Source organism: Scyliorhinus torazame, chromosome 30 (assembly GCF_047496885.1).
Source record: "Scyliorhinus torazame isolate Kashiwa2021f chromosome 30, sScyTor2.1, whole genome shotgun sequence".
Taxonomy (NCBI): domain Eukaryota; kingdom Metazoa; phylum Chordata; class Chondrichthyes; order Carcharhiniformes; family Scyliorhinidae; genus Scyliorhinus; species Scyliorhinus torazame.
Window position 1 is genome coordinate 698813 of NC_092736.1, and position 20188 is coordinate 719000.

Here is a 20188-nt window from a genome sequence, read left to right on the forward strand (position 1 = left end):
GATATTTGTGATAGTGCTCAGTGCTCAAAAAACATTCACTGCAACATCAAGTCATAGTTTATTCCCATGGTTTCCTCCTGTCATGTAATATATTTTTCATATTTTGTGCTAACTAGAGCTGAGCAGTTGTCCAGTGTGCAGTATACACTCCCCAAGACTGCTGGTGGGGATCGTGCAGATTTCTGGCGGTTCCGTGGACTTCGCAGCTCAAAGAGAAACCTGCGAAAAAGCAGAGACGATCTTTCAGCTCAGCCAGTTCATACCAAGTTTCCAGCTTATGAGAGAGTTGTTCTTCGTGAAGGTAATGTCACTTTATGTTCACTCGGAGAGAATCTCTGTCCACCTTATCTTCTTTATTATTTGCTCTCAATGGAATTACATGAGAACAATCCCAAGTTTGCCAGAATTTCCTTTTTGGAAAATACTGTTTAACTAGTTGTGGTGGTGCCCTAACTCAGTCGGTGCAGTGCAGTAATACATTTCAAAGTCTGGACTGGGTGTGACATACCTACCTACTCATGACATATGATGTGAAGTAAGTGATTCTGTTACACATGGATGCTATCAGCACCGATGCTTTGTAATAATTAGATTGAATGGTTTTACATAGAATACCCAGCTTTTTGTGATACACGGCAGGAGGGGTGCTGAGGCTGGCTTCAGCAGTAGCAGAGTATATTTTATGATGTCATTCTTGGGCCATGGGAGTTGATCTCTACATTGTTTCTCTCCATGTGGCAAATGCCTTGCCAGTGATAAATTATTACGGATTGGATTCAGTATTTCATTTGACATCTGGGGCATTATCTTTAAATGTCAAGCTCCTGGTAAAAGGAGTCTTACTATTTACATTTCACACAATAACTCTATGGTCCTGCTCACAGCTTGGAGGAAGGGTGGTCTGTGTTTGATCTGTGACCCACCCAGTGACAGTCAAAATGGATCTGTGCCTGGCTTACAAACCAGAGTGCACATGGAACTGTAACCTGCCCTAACAATGCACTGGGGGCAGTACCTTCCCTATGCCAAGTATGGAAGGTCACCAAAGAGCTTGTAGTTGGAGCAAGTGAAAACAACTAGGTGTTTCCGTTGCAGCATTGCTCACTGTTGTCAGCAGACTGGAGATGTGACTGTTAACAACTCGAGCAGTTTTACGTACATTGCTCACAAAATGTTTTCATGAATGCACGTCAAGGATTCCTATTGTGAAGTTTCTGACGTGCTTGTTTGTGCTAAATTAGATCCTGGACTGGCGGCACGGTGGTGCAGTGGTTAGCACTGCTGCCTCATGGTGCTGAGGTCCCAGGTTCGATCCCGGCCCTGGGTCACCGTCTGTGTGGAGTTTGCACATTCTCCCTGTGTCTGCATGGGTTTCACCCCCACAACTCAAAAGATGTACAGGGTAGGTGGATTGGCCACGCTAAATTGCCACTTAATTGGGGGGAAAAAGTGAATTGGGTACTCTAATTTTTTTTAAAAATTAGTTCCTGGAATGATTAAGTCCTCTTGATATGCAAATTTCTTTGATCATTTTTAATTAACTGCTCAGGCTCTTTCTCAGTTATATATGTATCTGTCCTGTAAATTCTAAGTATCTTTAATCCCTTATTTCCTGCTCCTTTCCTCCTCCCAAGTAACTCATCAAGGCTGCTGAGGCAGCACCATCCAAACCCACAACTGCTACCATTGAGAAGGACGAGGGAAGCACAGACACACCGACACCTGCAGGTTCCCCTCGAAGCCATCCTGATTTAGAAATGTATCACTGCTCCTTCACCATCACTGTGACAAAAACCTGGAACTTCCTCCCTAACAGCACACTGTGTGTACTTGCACCACAGGGACTGCAGCAGTTCAAGAAGGCAGCTTTACAAGAACAATTAGGGATGGGCAGTAAATGGTGACCTAGCCATTGATGCCCATGACCCATAAATGAATTTGAAAAGAAAAGAAAACAGTGAGCTGATGAATGAACCTTTTCAACTTCTGTCCACAGGATGTCCCATAACTTAATTGTCTGTGAATTAGACAGAAATTGTGTTGAAATTATAAATTGTAGGTTTTTTTAATGTATGATGACAATTGTGGATTGTTTTTTCTTAAAGCTGGTTTCCTAAGACCGGTGGTTATCTTCGGGCCTCTCGCTGATATTGCTCGAGAGAAGCTTGCACGAGAGGAAACAGATTTGTATGAAATTGCAAGTAAGATTTTCCATTCTTCTCCGAGTCATTTACGGCACAGAAGAAGTCCATTTGCTACATTGAGTCCATGTTGACTTCCTGCAGAGTAATCCCGTCAGTCCCACTCCCCACTCAGTCCCTGTAGCTCTGCAAATTTAATTCCTTCAAGTACCCATCCAATTTCCTGTTGAAATCATTTGTTTCCGCTCCCATCACCCTCTTGGGGAGCAAATCTTCATCTATATTTCATGATAATGGTTGGTGCTGGAGAACAATTGTTTAGGTAATCGGGGTCCTCTGATTCATCACTCAAGTGCCCATTGTTCATGGGAGCATAGGCACTGAATTTCCGAGTTTGGGCTGTCGTAGCTGAACAGAGCTGCCATCATTGAGCTGGAGACCTGCTCCCTGCCAATGTGGCAGCTGCCAGGAATGGTCTCTATTCGGATGGTACTTTTGTTCATCCTCCGCCATCAAAATATGCAAATATTATCTGAGCCGTTTTTTGTGATATATTGTAATACAAACAAATCATGCTTAAGTTATACTTGGGTAAAACTCCACAGGACAGTATTTTATAGCAACATTGGAGTAAATTGAACTCTGTTTCAAAGACTCTCTGAAATGTAGTTCAGATTAAGCTATGTGGTTTACTTTTCAGTTCTTAGCATTCCTTTCTCCTAAATTATTGGCACCAAAAGTACTATGTTTTCCAATAATGATTTGATCCAAATGTTAATGTTCATACATTCAGCTTCAGTTGTTGAAGCAGACCTCGGGGCACAGACCTCTAGTTACAGCAGAGCTATCATTAGGTCTAGTTTCCTTTCCATATTCAAATCTCTTGGGTACTGAATTTGCTGAGTTATTGTTTTTGAAGATGATTCATTGTTGTCGTGTTGGGTGTTCCGCTATACAAACGAACCAACACGGTTGTAGATGGTACAACTCTGTTTCATTATTCTTTTTAAAAAATATATATTTTATTAAAGTTTTCAAACACAATTTTTCCCCCTTACAAATCAACAAAAACGGTAACTGATAACTGATAGATAACAATGTTTAAATAAAATAGTGAACTAACAAAATAACACGAAATAGTCTCCCGCCCCCCGCCCCCTCACCCCATCTAGAACACAAACAATTTACCCTTCCCTCCCTCCTCCCCTCTGGGCTGCTGCTGCTCTGCTGCTGGCTATCTATTTTCCCCCTAACGTTCCGCTAGATAGTCGAGGAACGGTTGCCACCGCCTGGTGAACCCCTGAGCCGATCCTCTCAGCGCAAACTTCATCCGCTCCAGTTTTATGAACCCTGCCATATCGTTTATCCAGGCCTCCACACCGGGGGGTTTCGCTTCCTTCCAGATGAGTAAAATCCTACGCCGGGCTACTAGGGACGCAAAGGCCACAATATCGGCCTCTTTTGCCTCCTGCACTCCCGGCTCATCCGCTACCCCAAATATAGCTAACCCCCAGCTTGGCTTGACCCGGACCTTCACCACCTTCGAGATCACTCCCGCCACTCCCCTCCAATAAACCTCCAGTGCCGGACACGACCAAAACATATGTGTGTGGTTCGCCGGGCTTCCCCCGCACCTCCCGCACTTGTCCTCCACTCCGAAGAACCTGCTCAACCTCGTTCCCATTATATGTGCTCTATGTAGCACCTTAAATTGGACCAGGCTAAGCCTGGCACACGAGGAAGAGGAATTTACCCTACTTAGGGCATCAGCCCACAAACCCGCCTCAATCTCCTCCCCGAGCTCCTCTTCCCATTTTCCCTTCAGTTCGTCTACCAGCTCCTCCCCCTCTTCTCTCATCTCCCGGTATATTTCGGACACTTTGCCCTCCCCGACCCACACCCCCGAAAGCACTCTATCCTGGATCCCTTGTGTCGGGAGCAGTGGAAATTCCCTCACCTGTTGTCTCGTGAACGCCCTCACCTGCATATACCTAAAGATATTCCCCGGGGGCAGCTCATACTTTTCCTCTAGCGCTTCCAAGCTCGCAAACGTCCCATCTATAAATAAGTCTCCCACTCTCCTAATTCCTGCCCGGTGCCAGCTCTGGAACCCTCCGTCCAACCTCCCTGGGGCAAACCTATGGTTGTTCCTGATCGGGGACCACACCGAGGCTCCCAACACACCTCTCTGTCGCCTCCATTGCCCCCAGATACTTAATGTTGCCGCCACCACTGGGTCCGTGGTAAGCTTTTTCGGGGAGAGCGGTAGTGGCGCCGTCACCAGCGCTTTTAAGCTCGTTCCTTTGCAGGACGCCATCTCCAGCCTTTTCCACGCCGCCCCCTCTCCCTCGATCATCCACTTACGGATCATCGCCACGTTGGTGGCCCAGTAATAGTCGCCCAAATTCGGCAACGCCAGTCCCCCTCTGTCCCTGCTACGTTGCAGGAACCCCCTCCTTGCCCTCGGGGCCTTGCTTGCCCACACGAAGCTCATGATGCTCCTATCTATTTTTTTTTAAAAAAGGCCTTCGTGATCAATATAGGGAGACATTGAAACACAAATAGGAACCTCGGGACCATCATCTTAATCGCCTGCACTCTGCCCGCCAGTGACAGCGGCTGCATATCCCACCTTTTGAAATCCTCTTCCATTTGTTCCACCAGCCGAGTCAGATTGAGTCTGTGTAAGGTTCCCCAGCTCCTGGCTATCTGAATCCCCAGGTATTGGAAGTTTCTTTCCACTCTCCTTAGCGGCAGGCCATCTATCCCTCTACTCTGGTCCCCAGGGTGTATTACGAAAAGCTCGCTCTTCCCCATGTTAAGCCTATATCAAGAGAAATCTCCAAACTCCCTCAATATCTGCATGACCTCTGTCATGGATCCCCACTGGATCCGCCACATACAGCAGTAGGTCATCCGCGTAGAGTGACACTCTGTGTTCCTCTCCCCCTCTAACCAACCCTCTCCATTTCCTGGAGCCTCTCAGCGCTATGGCCAGTGGTTCAATTGCCAGTGCGAACAGTAATGGGGACAGCGGGCATCCCTGTCTTGTTCCCCTGTGTAGCTGAAAATACTCCGATCTTTGCCGGTTTGTGACTACACTTGCCATTGGGGCCCCATAGAGGAGTTTAACCCAGTTGACAAATCCCCCCCCCCGAACCCGAACCTCCTCAGCACCTCCCATAGATACTCCGACTCTACCCTATCAAATGCCTTATCTGCATCCATTGCCGCCACTATCTCTGCCTCCCCCTCTGCTGGGGGCATCATTATCACCCCCAATAGCCGTCGCACGTTGACATTCAATTGTCTCCCCTTTACGAACCCTGTCTGATCTTCGTGCACCACCCCCGGGACACAATCCTCTATCCTCATTGTCAGCACTTTTGCCAGCAACTTAGCGTCCACATTTAGGAGTGAGATAGGCCTATAAGACCTGCATTGCAGCGGGTCTTTATCTCCCTTCAGGATTAGTGATATCGTCGCCTCCGACATTGTTGGGGGTAGGGTCCCCACTTCTCTGGCCTCGTTAAAGGTTCTTACCAGCAGCGGGGCCAACAAGTCCACATATTTCCTATAAAATTCCACCGGGAACCCGTCAGGTCCAGAAACTGCTGCATCCGCTCTTTTCCCTCTGGGGGTTGGGACCTATATAACCTCTCATAAAAGGTCTTGAACACCTCATTTACCTTCCCTGCTCTCCGCACCGTGGTTCCCGTTTCATCCCTAACTCCCCCTATTTCCCTCGCCGCTGTCCTCTTTCGAAGCTGGTGGGCCAACAGACAACTCGCCTTTTCCCCATATTCATATCTCATCCCCTGTGCCTTCCTCCACTGTGCCTCTGCCCTCCCTGTGGTCAGCAGGTCGAACTCCGTCTGAAGTCGTCGCCTCTCCCTGTATAGTCCTTTGTCCGGGGCCTCCGCATATTTTTTATCCACACTCCAAATCTCCCCCAGTAATCTTTCCCTTTCTTTGGCCTCTGCTTTCCCCCTGTGAGCCCTGATGGAGATCAACTCTCCCCTGACCACCGCCTTCAGCGCTTCCCATACTACCCCCACTCGTACCTCCCCATCATCGTTGGCCTCCAGGTACCTTTCGATACATCCCCGCACTCTTCCGCAGACTCCCTCATCCGCCAATAATCCCACATCCGCCAATAATCCCACATCCAGTCACCAGAGTGGACGCTGCTCCCTCTCCTCTCCTAGTTCCAGATCCACCCAATGTGGGGTATGGTCTGAAACAGCTATGGCCGAATACTCAGTTCCTTCCACCCTCTAAATCAGTGACCTTCCCAAAACGAAGAAATCTATCCGGGAGTATACCTTATGGACATGGGAGAAAAAGGAGAACTCTTTGGCCAGCGGTCTAGCAAATCTCCACGGATCCCCTCCCCCCATTTGGTCCATAAACCCCCTAAGTACCTTGGCCGCTGCCGGCCTTCTTCCGGTCCTGGATCTAGATCTATCTAACCCTGGGTCTAGCACGGTGTTGAAGTCTTTCCCCCCCCCCCCTTACCAGGTTTCCTACCTCCAGGTCCGGGATGCGTCCCAGCATCCGCTTCATAAATCCCGCATCATCCCAGTTCGGGGCATATACGTTGACCAGCACGACCTCCATTCCCTGCAGTCTGCCACTCACCATCACATATCTGCCCCCGCTGTCCGCTACAATGTTCTTAGCCTCGAACGACACCCATTTCCCGACCAATATGACCACCCCTCTATTCTTTGCGTCCAGCCCTGAGTGGAACACCTGTCCCACCCATCCTTTCCTTAACCTAACCTGGTCCGCCACCTTCAGATGCGTCTCTTGAAGCATGGCCACGTCTGCCTTCAGTCCCTTTAAGTGCGCAAACACTCGGGCCCTCTTAATCGACCCATTTAGGCCTCTCACGTTCCACGTGGTCAGCCGGACTGGGGGGCTGCCCGCCCCCCTCCCCTGTCGACTAGCCATTACCTTCTCTGGGCCAGTCCCACGTCCCGGTTCCGCGCACCCACCCGTCCCCCAGGCGGCGCATTCCCGCCTCGACCACCTTTTCTCTTTCCAGCTCCCTTTCGATCTCCGCAGCAGCAATCCAGTTGTCCCCCCCCTAGATGCCCATCTCGCATGGTTACTCCCCCCATATTGCTTACAAAAGTCAGCTGACTTCAACTGACCCCGGCTTCTCCCACTCTCTCCTTGACCCCCCCCCCCCCCCCGTGTGAGGAACTCCCATCCTCCTTGCGCCTATCTTCCCACCATCATCTCTCTGGCGCGGGAAAAGAAAAACAAACCCAGCGCTTTCTAGAACAATCCCGCCCCCCATGGCGCAGCTCCCCCTACCTTCCCATTCCCCATCCCCTGCCTGTGTCTCTTCTTCCCCCCCCCACCGGCGCCCACATTTCTCAGTGTCCCCCCTCCCCAATTTACACCTCTATACATCAGCATTGTCGTTTCCCCTCCAACATCAGTCCCTCAGTTCTGGTCTAGTTTCTCTTTTTGAATGAAGGTCCATGCTTCTTCCGACGATTCAAAATAGTAATGTCTATCCTGGTGCGTGACCCACAATCGCGCCGGCTGCAGCATCCCGAACTTCACTTTCTTCTTATGCAGCACCTCCTTGGCTCAATTGAAACTCGCCCTCCTTCTCGCCACCTCCGCACTCCAGTCCTGATACACTCGTATCACCGCATTCTCCCATCTGCTACTTCGTACCTTCTTGGCCCATCTCAGAACCACCTCTCTGTCATTGAAGCGGTGAAATCGCACGATCATCGCCCTAGGTGGTTCTCCAGCCTTTGGTCTCCTCGCAGGGACCCGGTGGGCCCCTTCCACTTCCAAGGGGCCCGAGGGGGCGTCAGCTCCCATTAGCGAGCGTAGCATCGTGCTTGCGTAAGCCCCGCCGTCAGCTCCTTCCACTCCCTCGGGGAGACTCAGGATCCGGAGGTTCTTTCTCCGTGATCTGTTTTCCAGGACTTCAATCCATTCGATGCACTTCTTATGTAGCGCCTCGTGCGTCTGCATTTTGACCGCTAGGCTCAGGATCTCGTTGTCCGTTACCTTCTGCTCCACCACACGGAGCTCTATCTCCTGGGCCTTTTGTGTCTCTTTAAGCCCCTCGATTGCCTGTAGCATCGGGGCCAGCACCTCCTTTTTTAGCAGCTCCACATACCGTCATAAAAATTCATCCTGGTCTGGTCCCCATGTCGCCTGGGCTCCCTCCGACACCATCTTGCTCCTTTCTTTCTTCTGCCGCTGCCCTCGAGGATTCTCCGAGATTTGGCCGCCGCCACCGATATTTTTCTTTCCCACTGGGGGGGGACTCCCTGTTGCCTCACCCCACACCAGGTTTCGTCGGAAAATAAATTCCCGTTGGGGCTCTTAAAGAGCCCGAAGGTCCGTCTAAGCTGGAGCCGCCGAAACGTGCGGCTTAGCTGGTCATTGCCACAACTGGAAGTTGTTTTATTATTCTTGATAACATTTACTGTATACTTCTGGCGGTGGTTCGTACTTTACCAGTTAACCTGTGGACCCCGCCCTTGCACTATCTTAGAGAGGCACTCAGCACATGGTGTATGTCTGAGTGGCACGCTGTGAGCTCTGTGCCCTGAGCTGTCTCCTGCTGGAATGAGCGGGAACTGTGGAGTTCCCTGTTTTATAGTGCGTGTGCTCTCACTGGTGATTGGCTGTGATGTTGCGTGTGTGTTGATTGGTCCGTTGATCTGTCCATCAGTGTGTTTTTGTTGTTGCACCATGATGTTTTTATGAATATCATGACAATTGTAATAATGTCTTCCTTGAATAATAGAAATTACAATATGAAAGGAGGCCATTTGGCTCATTGTGTCCATGCTGGTCAACAAATAGCCATCCAACCTAACTCCACTTCCTAGCTCTGATCTTGTAGGTTCTAGTAATTATCTAATTATTTTATTTATGAGGGTTTCTTCCTGGGGGCAGCACGGTGGCGCAGTGGTTAGCCCTGCTGCCTCATGGCGCCGAGGTCCCAGGTTCGATCCCGGCTCTGGGTCACTGTCCGTGTGGAGTTTGCACATTCTCCCCATGTCTGCGTGGGTTTCACCCCCACAACCCAAAGATGTGCAGGCTGGGTGGATTGGCCACACTAAATTGCCCCTTAATTGGAAAAAAATCAATTGTGCACTCTAAATTTTTTTAAATGAGGATTTCTTCCTTTTCAAACAATGATATCCAGATCCCACCACACTCTGGGTGAAAAACATTCCCTTTTGGTCCCCTCTTAACCACCTACCGATTATCCTCCCAGGTTATGGACCCCTTAACCCAAGGGGAAGAAAGGCCTCCCCATCTACTCTGTCTCGACCCCTCACAACCCTACACACTTTAACTCTGCTCAACATCCTCTCCTCTGAGACTAGCTGAATTGCTCTTGTAGAGAATTGGTACAGACTCAATATGCTGAATTGTTACAGTAGAGAAGAAGTTTGTTTTTTGCTTTAACCTCCAATATCCTAAAGAGAAAGGGAGTTGAGTGATATAGAAATGAGATTAACATTAACTTTGGCAATTTGACTTTGTGTTTTGTTTCTGAAATTGCTTTATTCTGTCACAGGGAGTGAGCCCAGAGATGCTGGCACAGATCAACGCAGCTCTGGCATTATTCGGCTGCATACAATCAAACAAGTCATCGACAGAGTAAGAATACTTCCGTGTCTGAGCAACGTTTGATTGTGTCTGTGCTGTGCAGTGTATTTCATACAAATCAATACCTTTCTGCTTTTGTGTTATGTTAGGATAAGCATGCAGTGCTGGATATCACTCCAAATGCAGTGGACCGTTTGAATTATGCACAGTGGTACCCAATTGTAATTTTCCTAAATCCTGATTCCAAACAAGGTGTTAAAACCATGCGACAAAGACTCTCCCCTGAGTCCCGAAAGAGTGCGAGAAAGTTGTTTGAGCGAGCCTTGAAACTGCGCAAGAACAATCATCATCTCTTCACATGTGAGTAGACTATACCTATTCTAAATGTGCGGCAAATACTGCTGAACTTTTGTTCAACTGAGGTTTTTTATATTTGTGTTTATATTTTAGGTCTGCATTGGGGAGTAGCTTTATATATTTTAAAGTAACTTGCATTTTTAGCATTTTTCACAATGTCGGGACACCTTTAAGTGCTGCACAGATGATGTACAGTAGTATTTAAAATCAAGACAGAAACCTGTAAATTTCAGCGTGTGCACAGGTGATGGGTGAATGGGACTTGGTACGATTTAGGATTCGGGCAGCAGAGCTTTGGATGAGCTGAAGTTTTCAGAGGGTGAAGTAATGGAGGTTGACCAAGAAAGCACTGGAGTTATCCAGTTTGGGGGTTGCAATCGCATGGATTCTGCAGGAAATGAGCGGAGGCTTGGATGGCGATGGGCAATGATACAAAGGCCTTGGTGGGAAAGAGGGCATGGTATCAAAAACCCATCTCCCAAGGATGGACAGTCTAGTTGGGCCTCAAATAGCTGCAAGGGTGAAGGATCGAGTTAGTGGCTAAGAAACAGTATTTGTGACCAAAAGTACTGACTTTTGTCTTCGCATTTTTCAAAAAATATTTTAATGGCAGAAATTTATCGTGATACCCTCCCCCCTAACAGCTGACGGTGCCTAATTCTGAAAAAGGAAGTGAATGGCTGCCATCTCGAGTAGAACCTTTCTACCGACTCTCTAATGGTGTACTTGACCATCTCTAGATATAGGGACATAATTAGGTCACCAACCATGCAGAGGCACAGGGCGGAGCAGGAGGACTCCACCCCAGCAGAACTGTCCTCCAGGCTATCAACGATGCAAAGACAAGGACATCCGCCTTCACCCATCTGCAGCACCGGCAAGTCTGAAACCCCCAAAATGTCCACTAGCGGACAAAGCGCGATATCAAGAATCTCTGACATGCTGTTACAGAAGGAGACCCCGAATCTTTCAAGTTTAGGACATAACCAGAACATATGGGTATGATCTGCTGGTCCCAGAGAATGACATTCGCACCTAATGTCCCTCTTTCTCTCTCTCTCTCGCGCACCACCTTGAACTGAATCAAGCCTCGCCTCGCACAGAAGGAGGTTGAGTTGATCCTGTGAAGGGCCTCACTTTCACCTTCCCCCCCCCCCCCCCCCCCCCCCCCCCCCCCCCCAATCAAAAACTGGTCCCAGCTCACCCTCTCACTTCCCCTTCACCTCATCATACAGAGCCTGCTCCGCTGGCAGGACCAGACCATAAATGTCCAAAATGTTTCCCTCACCCACCTCAGCCAGAGATGAGATCCTATTCAAGGAGGACCAAGGTGCCGAGGGAAAGGAAGAGATCTCCTTCTGCAAGAAATTGTGAACCCTGGATAAACCTGAATAAATTATAGGCCCTCTTTCCACTAGCTCCTCAAAACAGACAAACCTGCCCTCCACAGATAGGTCCCCAAACCTCTCCAGCCCGCCTTCCCCTATGACCTAAACTTCGAGTCTAAACCTGCTGGTGCAAAGGGATCATTCCTACAAATTGGGGCTGACAACGACATGGAGCTGAGCTTCAAATGTCGAAAGTGCCTTCAAATCCTCAACGTGGGCACCACTGCCAGACAAGTAAACTCTGCAGGAGAAAATGGAAGCAAGGCAGTTAACAAGGCCCCCAGGCTAGAACCACACGAGCTCGTCTCCATTTGCCCCCATACGGAATTCTGATTCTTGAGCCACTCCAGTACCTTTTCAATATTAGTCACCCAGTAATAAAATAACAAATTAGGTAAGACTAAGACACCCGACTGTCTCTTTCTCCCTCTGAAAAAAGTTCTAAGAATCCTTGGGGTCTTGCCGCCCAAATGAAGGAAGCTAACCTCTTGTTCACTCCAGCAAAAAACGATTTGGGAAGAAAAATAGGGAGACACTGAAAAAGAAACAAAAACCTTGGAAGGGCATTCATTTTAACAGTCTGGGCCCTGCCTGCAAAGGACAGAGGAGGGAGGATATCCCATTTCTGCAAGTTGGATTTAACCCCATTCACCAAACTAGTATAATTTAATTTTTGGAGGGAGGCCCAATCGGCCACCCGGGTACCCAGATAACGAAAGCCAGACCTGACCAGATGAAAAGGCGACATCTCCAGATCGGCTCCCCTCCCTGGGGGACTCACCGGAAAGTATTCGCTCTTACCCAAATTCAAGTTATACCCCGAGAAGGAGCCAAAACTCCTAAGTAGCTTCATTATCTTGTCCATGGTGGAGACTGGGTCCGTGATATAAAGAAGCAGATCATCTGCATACAAAGGCACCCTATGTTCCCTCCCTCCCTGTTTTATCCCCCTCCACTCAGTGGAAGGTCTTAACGCTACGGCCAGTAGTTTGATTGCTGAATGGGTATTTGATTTGAATGGGAAGCACGGTGGCACAGTGGTTAGCACTGCTGCCTCACAGCTCCAGGATCCCAGGTTCAATTATGGCCTCGGGTGACTGTGTGCAGTTTGCACTTTCTCCCTGTATCTGTGTGAGTTTCCTCTGGGTTCTCCGTGTCCTCCCACTGTCCACAGATGTGCAGGTTAAGTGGATTGGCCATACTAAGTTGCCCCTTAGTTTACAAAAAAGGTTCGCTGGGGGTTACTGAGGTAAGGGATAGGGTGCAGGCATGGGCTTGAGTAGGGTGCTTGTCCCTAGAGCCGGTGCCGACTCAATAAGCCGAATGCACTGTAAATTCTACGTTTCTTTTCTATGATTGCCAAAGCAAACAGAAGCGGAGACAATGCCAAACTCAAAGCATTTGTGTGAACACTTGCAGTGGCAGCCCTATACAAAAGGCGAATCCAAGATATGAAATTTGGCCCAAAACCAAACCTTCCAAGAACCTCAAATAGATACCCCCACTCCACCCCATTGAATGCTTTTTTGGAGTCCATTAAAGTAATCCCATCCAATTTGGAGGATGTGATGGACGATATTTAATATCTTAATAATTGCCGACCCTTGACAAAACCTGTCTGTTCTTCCTAGATCATCCCTGGAAGGCTAGCACTTTAGCCAGTAATTTGGCATCAACATTCAACAATGATGCTGGCCAATACGACCCACATTGTGTAGGGTCCTTATCGTTCTTCAAAATTAGGGAAATAGCGGCCTATGCCAGTGTAGCCAGCAATACCCCTTGGGACAAGCATCATTAAACATGGCCAATAGCAATAGGAACAACTGTCCTGCAAATTTCTTATAACACTCAATGGGAAATCCATCTGGGCCCAGAGCTTTACCCGACTGCATTGAACCATTCCGTTTCACAATCTCTTTGGTGCCCAACGGGGATTCCAACACCTCCTGTCTCTTCCTGTCCACCGCCGACAAGGACAACCCTTCCAAAAACTGCATTGAATGGGCGACCTCTCTTCTGGGGGCTCCGACCTGTAAAGACTTCCAACGCAGCATTAACCTTCGATGGGGAGGAAACTAACCTGCCACTCTAGTCCCTTACCTGCACAATTTCCCTAGAGGCAGCCTGACCTGAGTCGCCGCAGCAGTCTCCGCCATTTTCTCAGAAGAGCTTCGAGAGGCCTCAGAAGCCGTCGGCGACTCCAGCTGGCTTCCTTGACCATCTGGGAATTGCTCTTGTGTGGGATCTTATATCATCAAATTAGTTACGCTTTAACCCAAATTCCTCCCGAAAACTGGGCAAAAAGGGCTAAAAATGAAGTACACCCTGGTGGGAACCACCTTTCCGTGTGCGACTACTCCCTGCATGCCGGCACTGGAAGTCTCATCTTCGCATTCTTTAATTGGAGTGAATTGCGGTTTATCCAACGTTGGATGTCAAGCTAGCTGTGTGACAAACCGGAGGGAATGGATTGGTCGAGACAAGTGGTGGTGAGGTTGAGCTTTCTGTTGTCTGTGTATAGGCGACACCTGACCTGTTTTTAGGCGATGTTGACAAAGTGCAACTCCTGCAAATGAGGAAAAGACGAGGGTCGATGGGATCAAAATCTCTCGAGGGAAAAAGAACAAACTTGTTTAATAATTGATCATTTGAACAAAGATCCTGTTTGTAATGCAGCATCCACATGAAGCCTATAGTTGCTACGGCTCTCAATAGCAAATGAAATGAAATGAATGAAAATCGCCTATTGTCACAAGTAGGCTTCAAATGAAGCTACTGTGAAAAGCCCCTAGTCGCCACATTCCGGCACCTGTTCGGGGAGGCTGGTACGTGAATTGAACCGTGCTGCTGGCCTGCCTTGGTCTGCTTTAAAAGCCAGCTATTTAGCCCTGTGCTAAACCAGCCCCTATCACCATCATGTCAGAATTCCAATTTGGATTGACAATTTTAGCCAATAGCTGTTTGAACCCCCCTCAGAAAGCGGAAGAGCTGTTCCCAGATTCTTAGTTCACAATTTAATTTATAGACCTCAAGTGAGTCAGGAGCTCGTGAGTGCCACAGTTTGAGCTCAATACAAAATTCAGCTCTGGCCTTTTGTTTAAGTTTGAAGTGTCAGTAAATAGTTAAGAATTTTGTTACTGGCGACTTCCAGTTGCGGCTATGCGGAGCTAAGTCGCACATTCGGCGGCTCCCGCAAAAATTGATTTTTCGGCTCTTTTCAGGGCCCCCAACGGCACTTTTTCGACGTTTCCCGGTGTGGGAAGGAGATTATAACAGCTCCCCGATAGTATATGGCTTTAACTAGGAGCGGGGCGACTAAAAAGGTGGTGGTGGACCCGAAGAAGGTGCGAGGGAAGAAGAACAAAATGGTGGCGGACGGAGACCAGGCAGCGTGGATGCAGTGGGCGGAGGAGCAGCAGGAGGGTATCCAGCGCTGCTTCAGAGAGATTAAAGCGGACCTGCTAGAGCCAATGAAGGCTTCTATTGATAAGCTGCTGGAGGCACAGACGGCCCAGGGGGTGGCGATCCGCGAGGCCCGACAAAAGATCTCCGACAACAAGGATGAGATCTTAGGCCTGGCGGTAAAGGTGGAGGCGCACGAGGCGCTCCACAATAAATGGCAGGAGCGGTTCGAGGAGATGGAGAATCGGTCGAGGCGGAAGAATCTGCGGCGGACGTGGGGGCCTATGTGGTCACCATGTTGAACTCGCTGATGGGAGCGGGGGTCCTTCCAGGGGCCCCTGGAGCTGGAAGGGGCCCATAGAGTGCTGGCGAGGAGGCCCAAAGCTAACGAGCCTCCGCGGGCGGTGCTGGTGAGGTTCCATCGGTTCATCGATCGGGAGTGTGTGCTCAGGTGGGCCAAGAAGGAGGAGCAGCAGGTGGGAGAACGCGGAGGTTCGAATATACCAAGACTGGAGTGCGGTGGTGGCGAAGAGGAGGGCCGGGTACAATCGAGCGAAGGCGGTGCTGCACAAGAAGGGGGTGAAGTTCGGCATGTTTCAGCCGGCGCGACTGTGGGTCACCTACAAGGACCGGCACTATTATTTTCAGTCTCCGGAGGAGGCATGGGCCTTTGTTCAGGCCAAGAAGTTGGACACAGGTTGAGGGTCGGGATGGGCGATTGGGGACTGCCCAATCATATCAACAGGTTGATATGTTATTTTTTATTTTTTTTGAGAGGGGGACCTTTGTTTTGCTCCTGGTTTCTTTTTCTCTGTGTTTTTCTCTTTCGGGTCGGTGAGGGTGATTGGGGTGGGTTGGGCACTGTTTTGGTTGGGTTGGTCGGGGGGGGCTCTTGGAGGGGGGTAGGTTAACGGAACAGGGGTGGTGGACGGCGGTGAGATGGGGCCCCGCGGGGGAGGCGGAGGCCCGAGTCGGGGGTGAGGGGACTGGGCCTGTAAAGGAGCTGCGTCGTGTCAGAGATGGCGGGGCCGGGTAGGTGGAAAGCGCGGGCTTTTCCCCGCGCTGAAGACTGGAGGGAGCGGGGGCCGGGCAGGGAAGCGAGGGTTGTTTCCCGCGCTTCGAATGGAAGGGGGAGGGGGAGAGCCTATGGATGGGGAACGGGAGAGGAGGGTGTGTCACATAATGGGAGGAGGCGGGAGTGGCCGGGGTCAGCAGGAGTCAGCTGACTTGCGGAAGTCCAATGCGGGGAGAGTAAATCAGCTAGGGTTGGGGGGGGGGGTGGGGGGGGGGGGGGGGGGCGGGGGCTGGAATCGAGTTTGCTGCTGCTATGGTCAAGGGGGAGCTAGAGCGAGTGGGAGGTCGAGACGGGGGTATGCCGTTGTGGGAAACGGGCCGGGTGTGGGGTGCGGGCGCGTGTATGGCCGAGGAGGGGTTATGGCTAGTCGGCGGGGGAGGGGGGGCGGGTAGCCCCCTGATCCGGCTGATAACCTGGAATGTAAGGGAACTGAATGGTCCGGTTAAGTGGGCCCGCGTGTTCGCGCACCTGAAGGGGCTGAAGGCGGATGTGGTTATGCTCCAGGAGACGCACCTGAAGGTGGCAGACCAGGTAAGATTGAGGAAAGTGTGGGTCGGTCAGGTGTTTCACTCGGGGCTGGATGTCAAAACTCGAGGGGTGACGATCTTGGTGGGATAGAAGGTGTCATTCGAGGCGTCGAGCATTGTGGCAGATAATGGCGGTAGGTACATAAGGGTAAGTGGTAAGTTGCAGGGAGAGAGGGTGGTACTGGTCAATGTGTATGCTCCGAACTGGGACGATGCGGGTTTTATGCGGCGTATGTTGGGTCGGATCCCAGACCTGGAAGTGGGGGGGCCTGATAATGGGGGGAGACTTTAACACGGTGCTGGATCCGGCACTGGATCGCTCCAGGTCTAGGACGGGTAGGAAGCCGGCTGCGGCTAGAATGCTGAGGGGGTTTATGGACCAGATGAATGAAATGAAATGAAACTCGCTTATTGTCACGAGTAGGCTTCAATGAAGTTACTGTGAAAAGCCCCTAGTCGCCACATTCCGGCGCCTGTTCGGGGAGGCTGGTACGGGAATCGAACCGTGCTGCTGGCCTGCCTTGGTCTGCTTTAAAAGCCAGCGATTTAGCCCAGTGTGCTAAACCAGCCCCAACCAGATGGGAGGGGTGGACCCTTGGTGATTTGCAAGACCGGGCCTAGGGTATTTTCATTCTTGCATGTCCATGAGACTTATTCCTGAATCGACTTTTTCATTTTGAGTAGGGCGCTGATAGCGGGAGTAGAGGACACTGAATATTCGGCAATAGCCATTTTGGACCACGCCCCTCATTGGGTGGACTTGGAGATGGGGGAGGATAGGGACCAGCGCCCGCTGTAGCGCTTGGAGGTGGGGCTGTGGCGGACGAGAGGTGAGCGAGCGGGTCCGAGGAAGTATAGAGAGGTACTTGGAGACCAACGACAACAGGGAGGTCCGAGTGGGGATGGTATGGGACGCACTGAAGGCTGTGGTGAGGGGAGAGCTGATCTCCATTAGGGCCCACAAGGAGCGGGGGGGAGAGGGAGAGGCTGGTGGGGGAGATGGTGAGGGTAGACAGGAGGTATGCGGAGGTGCCCGAGGAAGGATTGTTGAGGAAGAGGCGCAGCCTCCAGGCCAAATTCGACCTCTGACCACAAGGAAGGCGGAGGTGCAGTGGTGGAACACAGTGGGGATACCTGTGGGAGGTGCTGAAGCGGTTCGGGTTTGGGGAGGGGTTTGTCAGGTGGGTTAGGCTGTTGAATGAGGTCCCGATGGCGAGTGTGGCCACAAACAGGAGGAGGTCCGAATATTTTCGGTTGCACCGAGGGACGAGGCATGGGTGTCCCCCCCTGCACTTCGCACTGGTGATTGAACCCCTGGCTATGGCACTGAGGGAGTCAAGGAACTGGAGGGGGTTGATGCGGGGTGGGGAGGAGCATAGGGTGTCTCTCTATGCAGACGACCTGCTGCTGTATGTGGCGGACCCAGTGGGGGGAATGCCGGAGATAATGAGGATTCTTGGGGAATTCGGGGACTTTTTGGGGTACAAGCTCAACATGGGGAAGAGCGAGCTGTTCGTGGTTCACACAGGGGACCATGAGAGGGGGATTGGCGAGCTCCCACTAAAAAGGGTGGAGAGGAGCTTCAGGTATTTTGGGGTCCAGGTGGCCAGGAGCTGGGGGGCCCTGCATAGGCTTAATTTTACAAGGCTGGTGGAGCAAATGGAGGAGGAGTTCAAGAGGTGGGACGCGTTGCCGCTGTCCTTGGCGGGGTAGGGTGCAGTCAATCAAAATGATGGTGCTCCCAAGGTTTTTGTTCCTGTTCCAATGCCTCCCTGTGTTTATCCCGAAGGCTTTTTTTAGGCGTGTTAACGGGAGTATAATGGGGTTTGTGTGGGCGCGAGGGACTCCGAGGGTGAGAAGGGTGTTCCTGGAGCGGAGTAGAGATAGGGGGGGACTGGCGTTGCCCAACCTCTGTGGGTACTACTGGGCCGCCAATGCGACGATGGTGCGCAAGTGTGTGATGGAGGGGGGAGGAGGCTGCATGGAAGAGGCTGGAGACGGCATCTTGTGTGGGTAAGAGTCTGGGGGGCACTGGCAACGGCGCCGCTGCCGCTCCCTCCAACGAGGTATACCATGGTGGTGGAGGCTGCCCTCAACATTTGGGGGCAGTGGAGGCTGCATAGGGGGGAAGGTGGGGCCTCGGCATGGACCCCAATACGGGGGAACCACAGGTTCGGTTCGCCCCAAGAAGAACAGGTGGAGGGTTTTCGGGGTGGCACAGGGCAGGGTTACGAAAGTTGAGGGACCTGTTTGTGGACGGGAAGTTTGCGAGCCTGGGTGAGCTGGAGAAGTACCTGCTCCCACCGGGGAACACCTTCAGGTACTTACAGGTAAGGGCGTTTGCCAGACGGCAGGTGGTGAAATTCCCACAGCGACTGCCACACACAGTACAGGACAGGGTGCTCTCGGGGGGGGGGGGGGGGGGGGGGGGGGGGATGGGGATGGGATATCGGAAACTTACCTGGTGATGCAGGAGGAGGAGGAGGCCTCGGTGGTGGAGGTGAAAGGTAAGTGGGAGGAGGAGTTGGGAAAGGAGATTGAGGAAGTGACGTGGGCAGATGCCCTAGGGAGGGTGAACTCTTCCTCATCGTGCGCGAGGCTCAGCCTCATACAGTTTAAGGTCCTGCACAGGGCACACATGACCGGGACAAGGATGAGCCGGTTTTTTGGGGGTGAGGACAGGTGTGTTGGGTGCTCAGGGAGCCCAGAAAATCACCCCCATATGTTCTGGGCATGCCCAGCGCTGGAGGAATTTTGGAAGGGCGTAGCGAGGACGTCGAGGGTGGTAGGATCCAGGGTCAACCGGGCTGGGGGCTCGCAATATTTGGGGTGGCAGAGGAGCCGGGAGTGCAGGAGGCGAAAGAGGCCGGTATTCTGGCCTTTGCGTCCCTGGTAGCCCGGCGAAGGTTTGATTATCATAGATTATCATAGAATTTACAGTGCAGAAGGAGGCCATTCAGCCCAACGAGTCTGCACCGGCTCTTGGAAAGAGCACCCTACCCAAGGTCAACACCTCCACCCTATCCCATAACCCAGTAACCCCACCCAACACTAAGGGCAATTTTGGACACTAAGGGCAATTTATCATGGCCAATCCACCTAACCTGCACATCTTTGGACTGTGGGAGGAAACCGGAGCACCCGGAGGAAACCCACGCACACACGGGGAGGATGTGCAGACTCCGCACAGACAGTGACCCAAGCCAGAATCGAACCTGGGACCTTGGAGCTGTGAAGCAATTGTGCTATCCACAAGGCTACCGTGCTGCCCATAATTCTTCTTCAGTGGAAGGATGCGAGGCCCCCAAGCGTGGAATCCTGGATCAGCGATATGGCGGGGTTCATTAAGTTGGAGAGGGTGAAATTCGCCTTGAGAGGGTCGGTGCAAGGGTTCTTTAGGCGGTGGCAACCGTTCTTAGACTTCCTGGCAGAACGGTAGACATTGGTCAATGGCAGCAGCAGCTCGGGGGGGGGGGGGGGTTCCTTAAAAAATATTTTTGTTATTATTTACACTGAAGGGTCTGAGGGGGTGTTTCTCCCAGTTGTGTTAAGTCGGGGTGTTAATGTTAAGTTATTATTTATGTACAGTGGGGAGGGGGTACGGAGGGTTTCTTTTCTCGACTGAGTTTTGTACTTAACCCTGTTGGGTTCTTTTTTCATTTTTGTTGTTGATATTTTATGAAAACCTTA

General features: G+C 51.0%; 1 protein-coding gene across 1 annotated transcript in view; it reads left to right on the plus strand.

The window, feature by feature from the left end:
• The window catches only part of tjp1a (tight junction protein 1a), a 250349-nt gene that overhangs the window by 198457 nt on the left and 31704 nt on the right, over nt 1-20188 (plus strand). Inside the window, exons 15-18 of the mRNA XM_072492586.1 lie at nt 117-301; nt 2106-2201; nt 9715-9797; nt 9896-10106. Coding sequence (XP_072348687.1) covers nt 117-301; nt 2106-2201; nt 9715-9797; nt 9896-10106 — 575 coding nt within the window. The remainder of the gene's footprint in view (nt 1-116; nt 302-2105; nt 2202-9714; nt 9798-9895; nt 10107-20188) is intronic.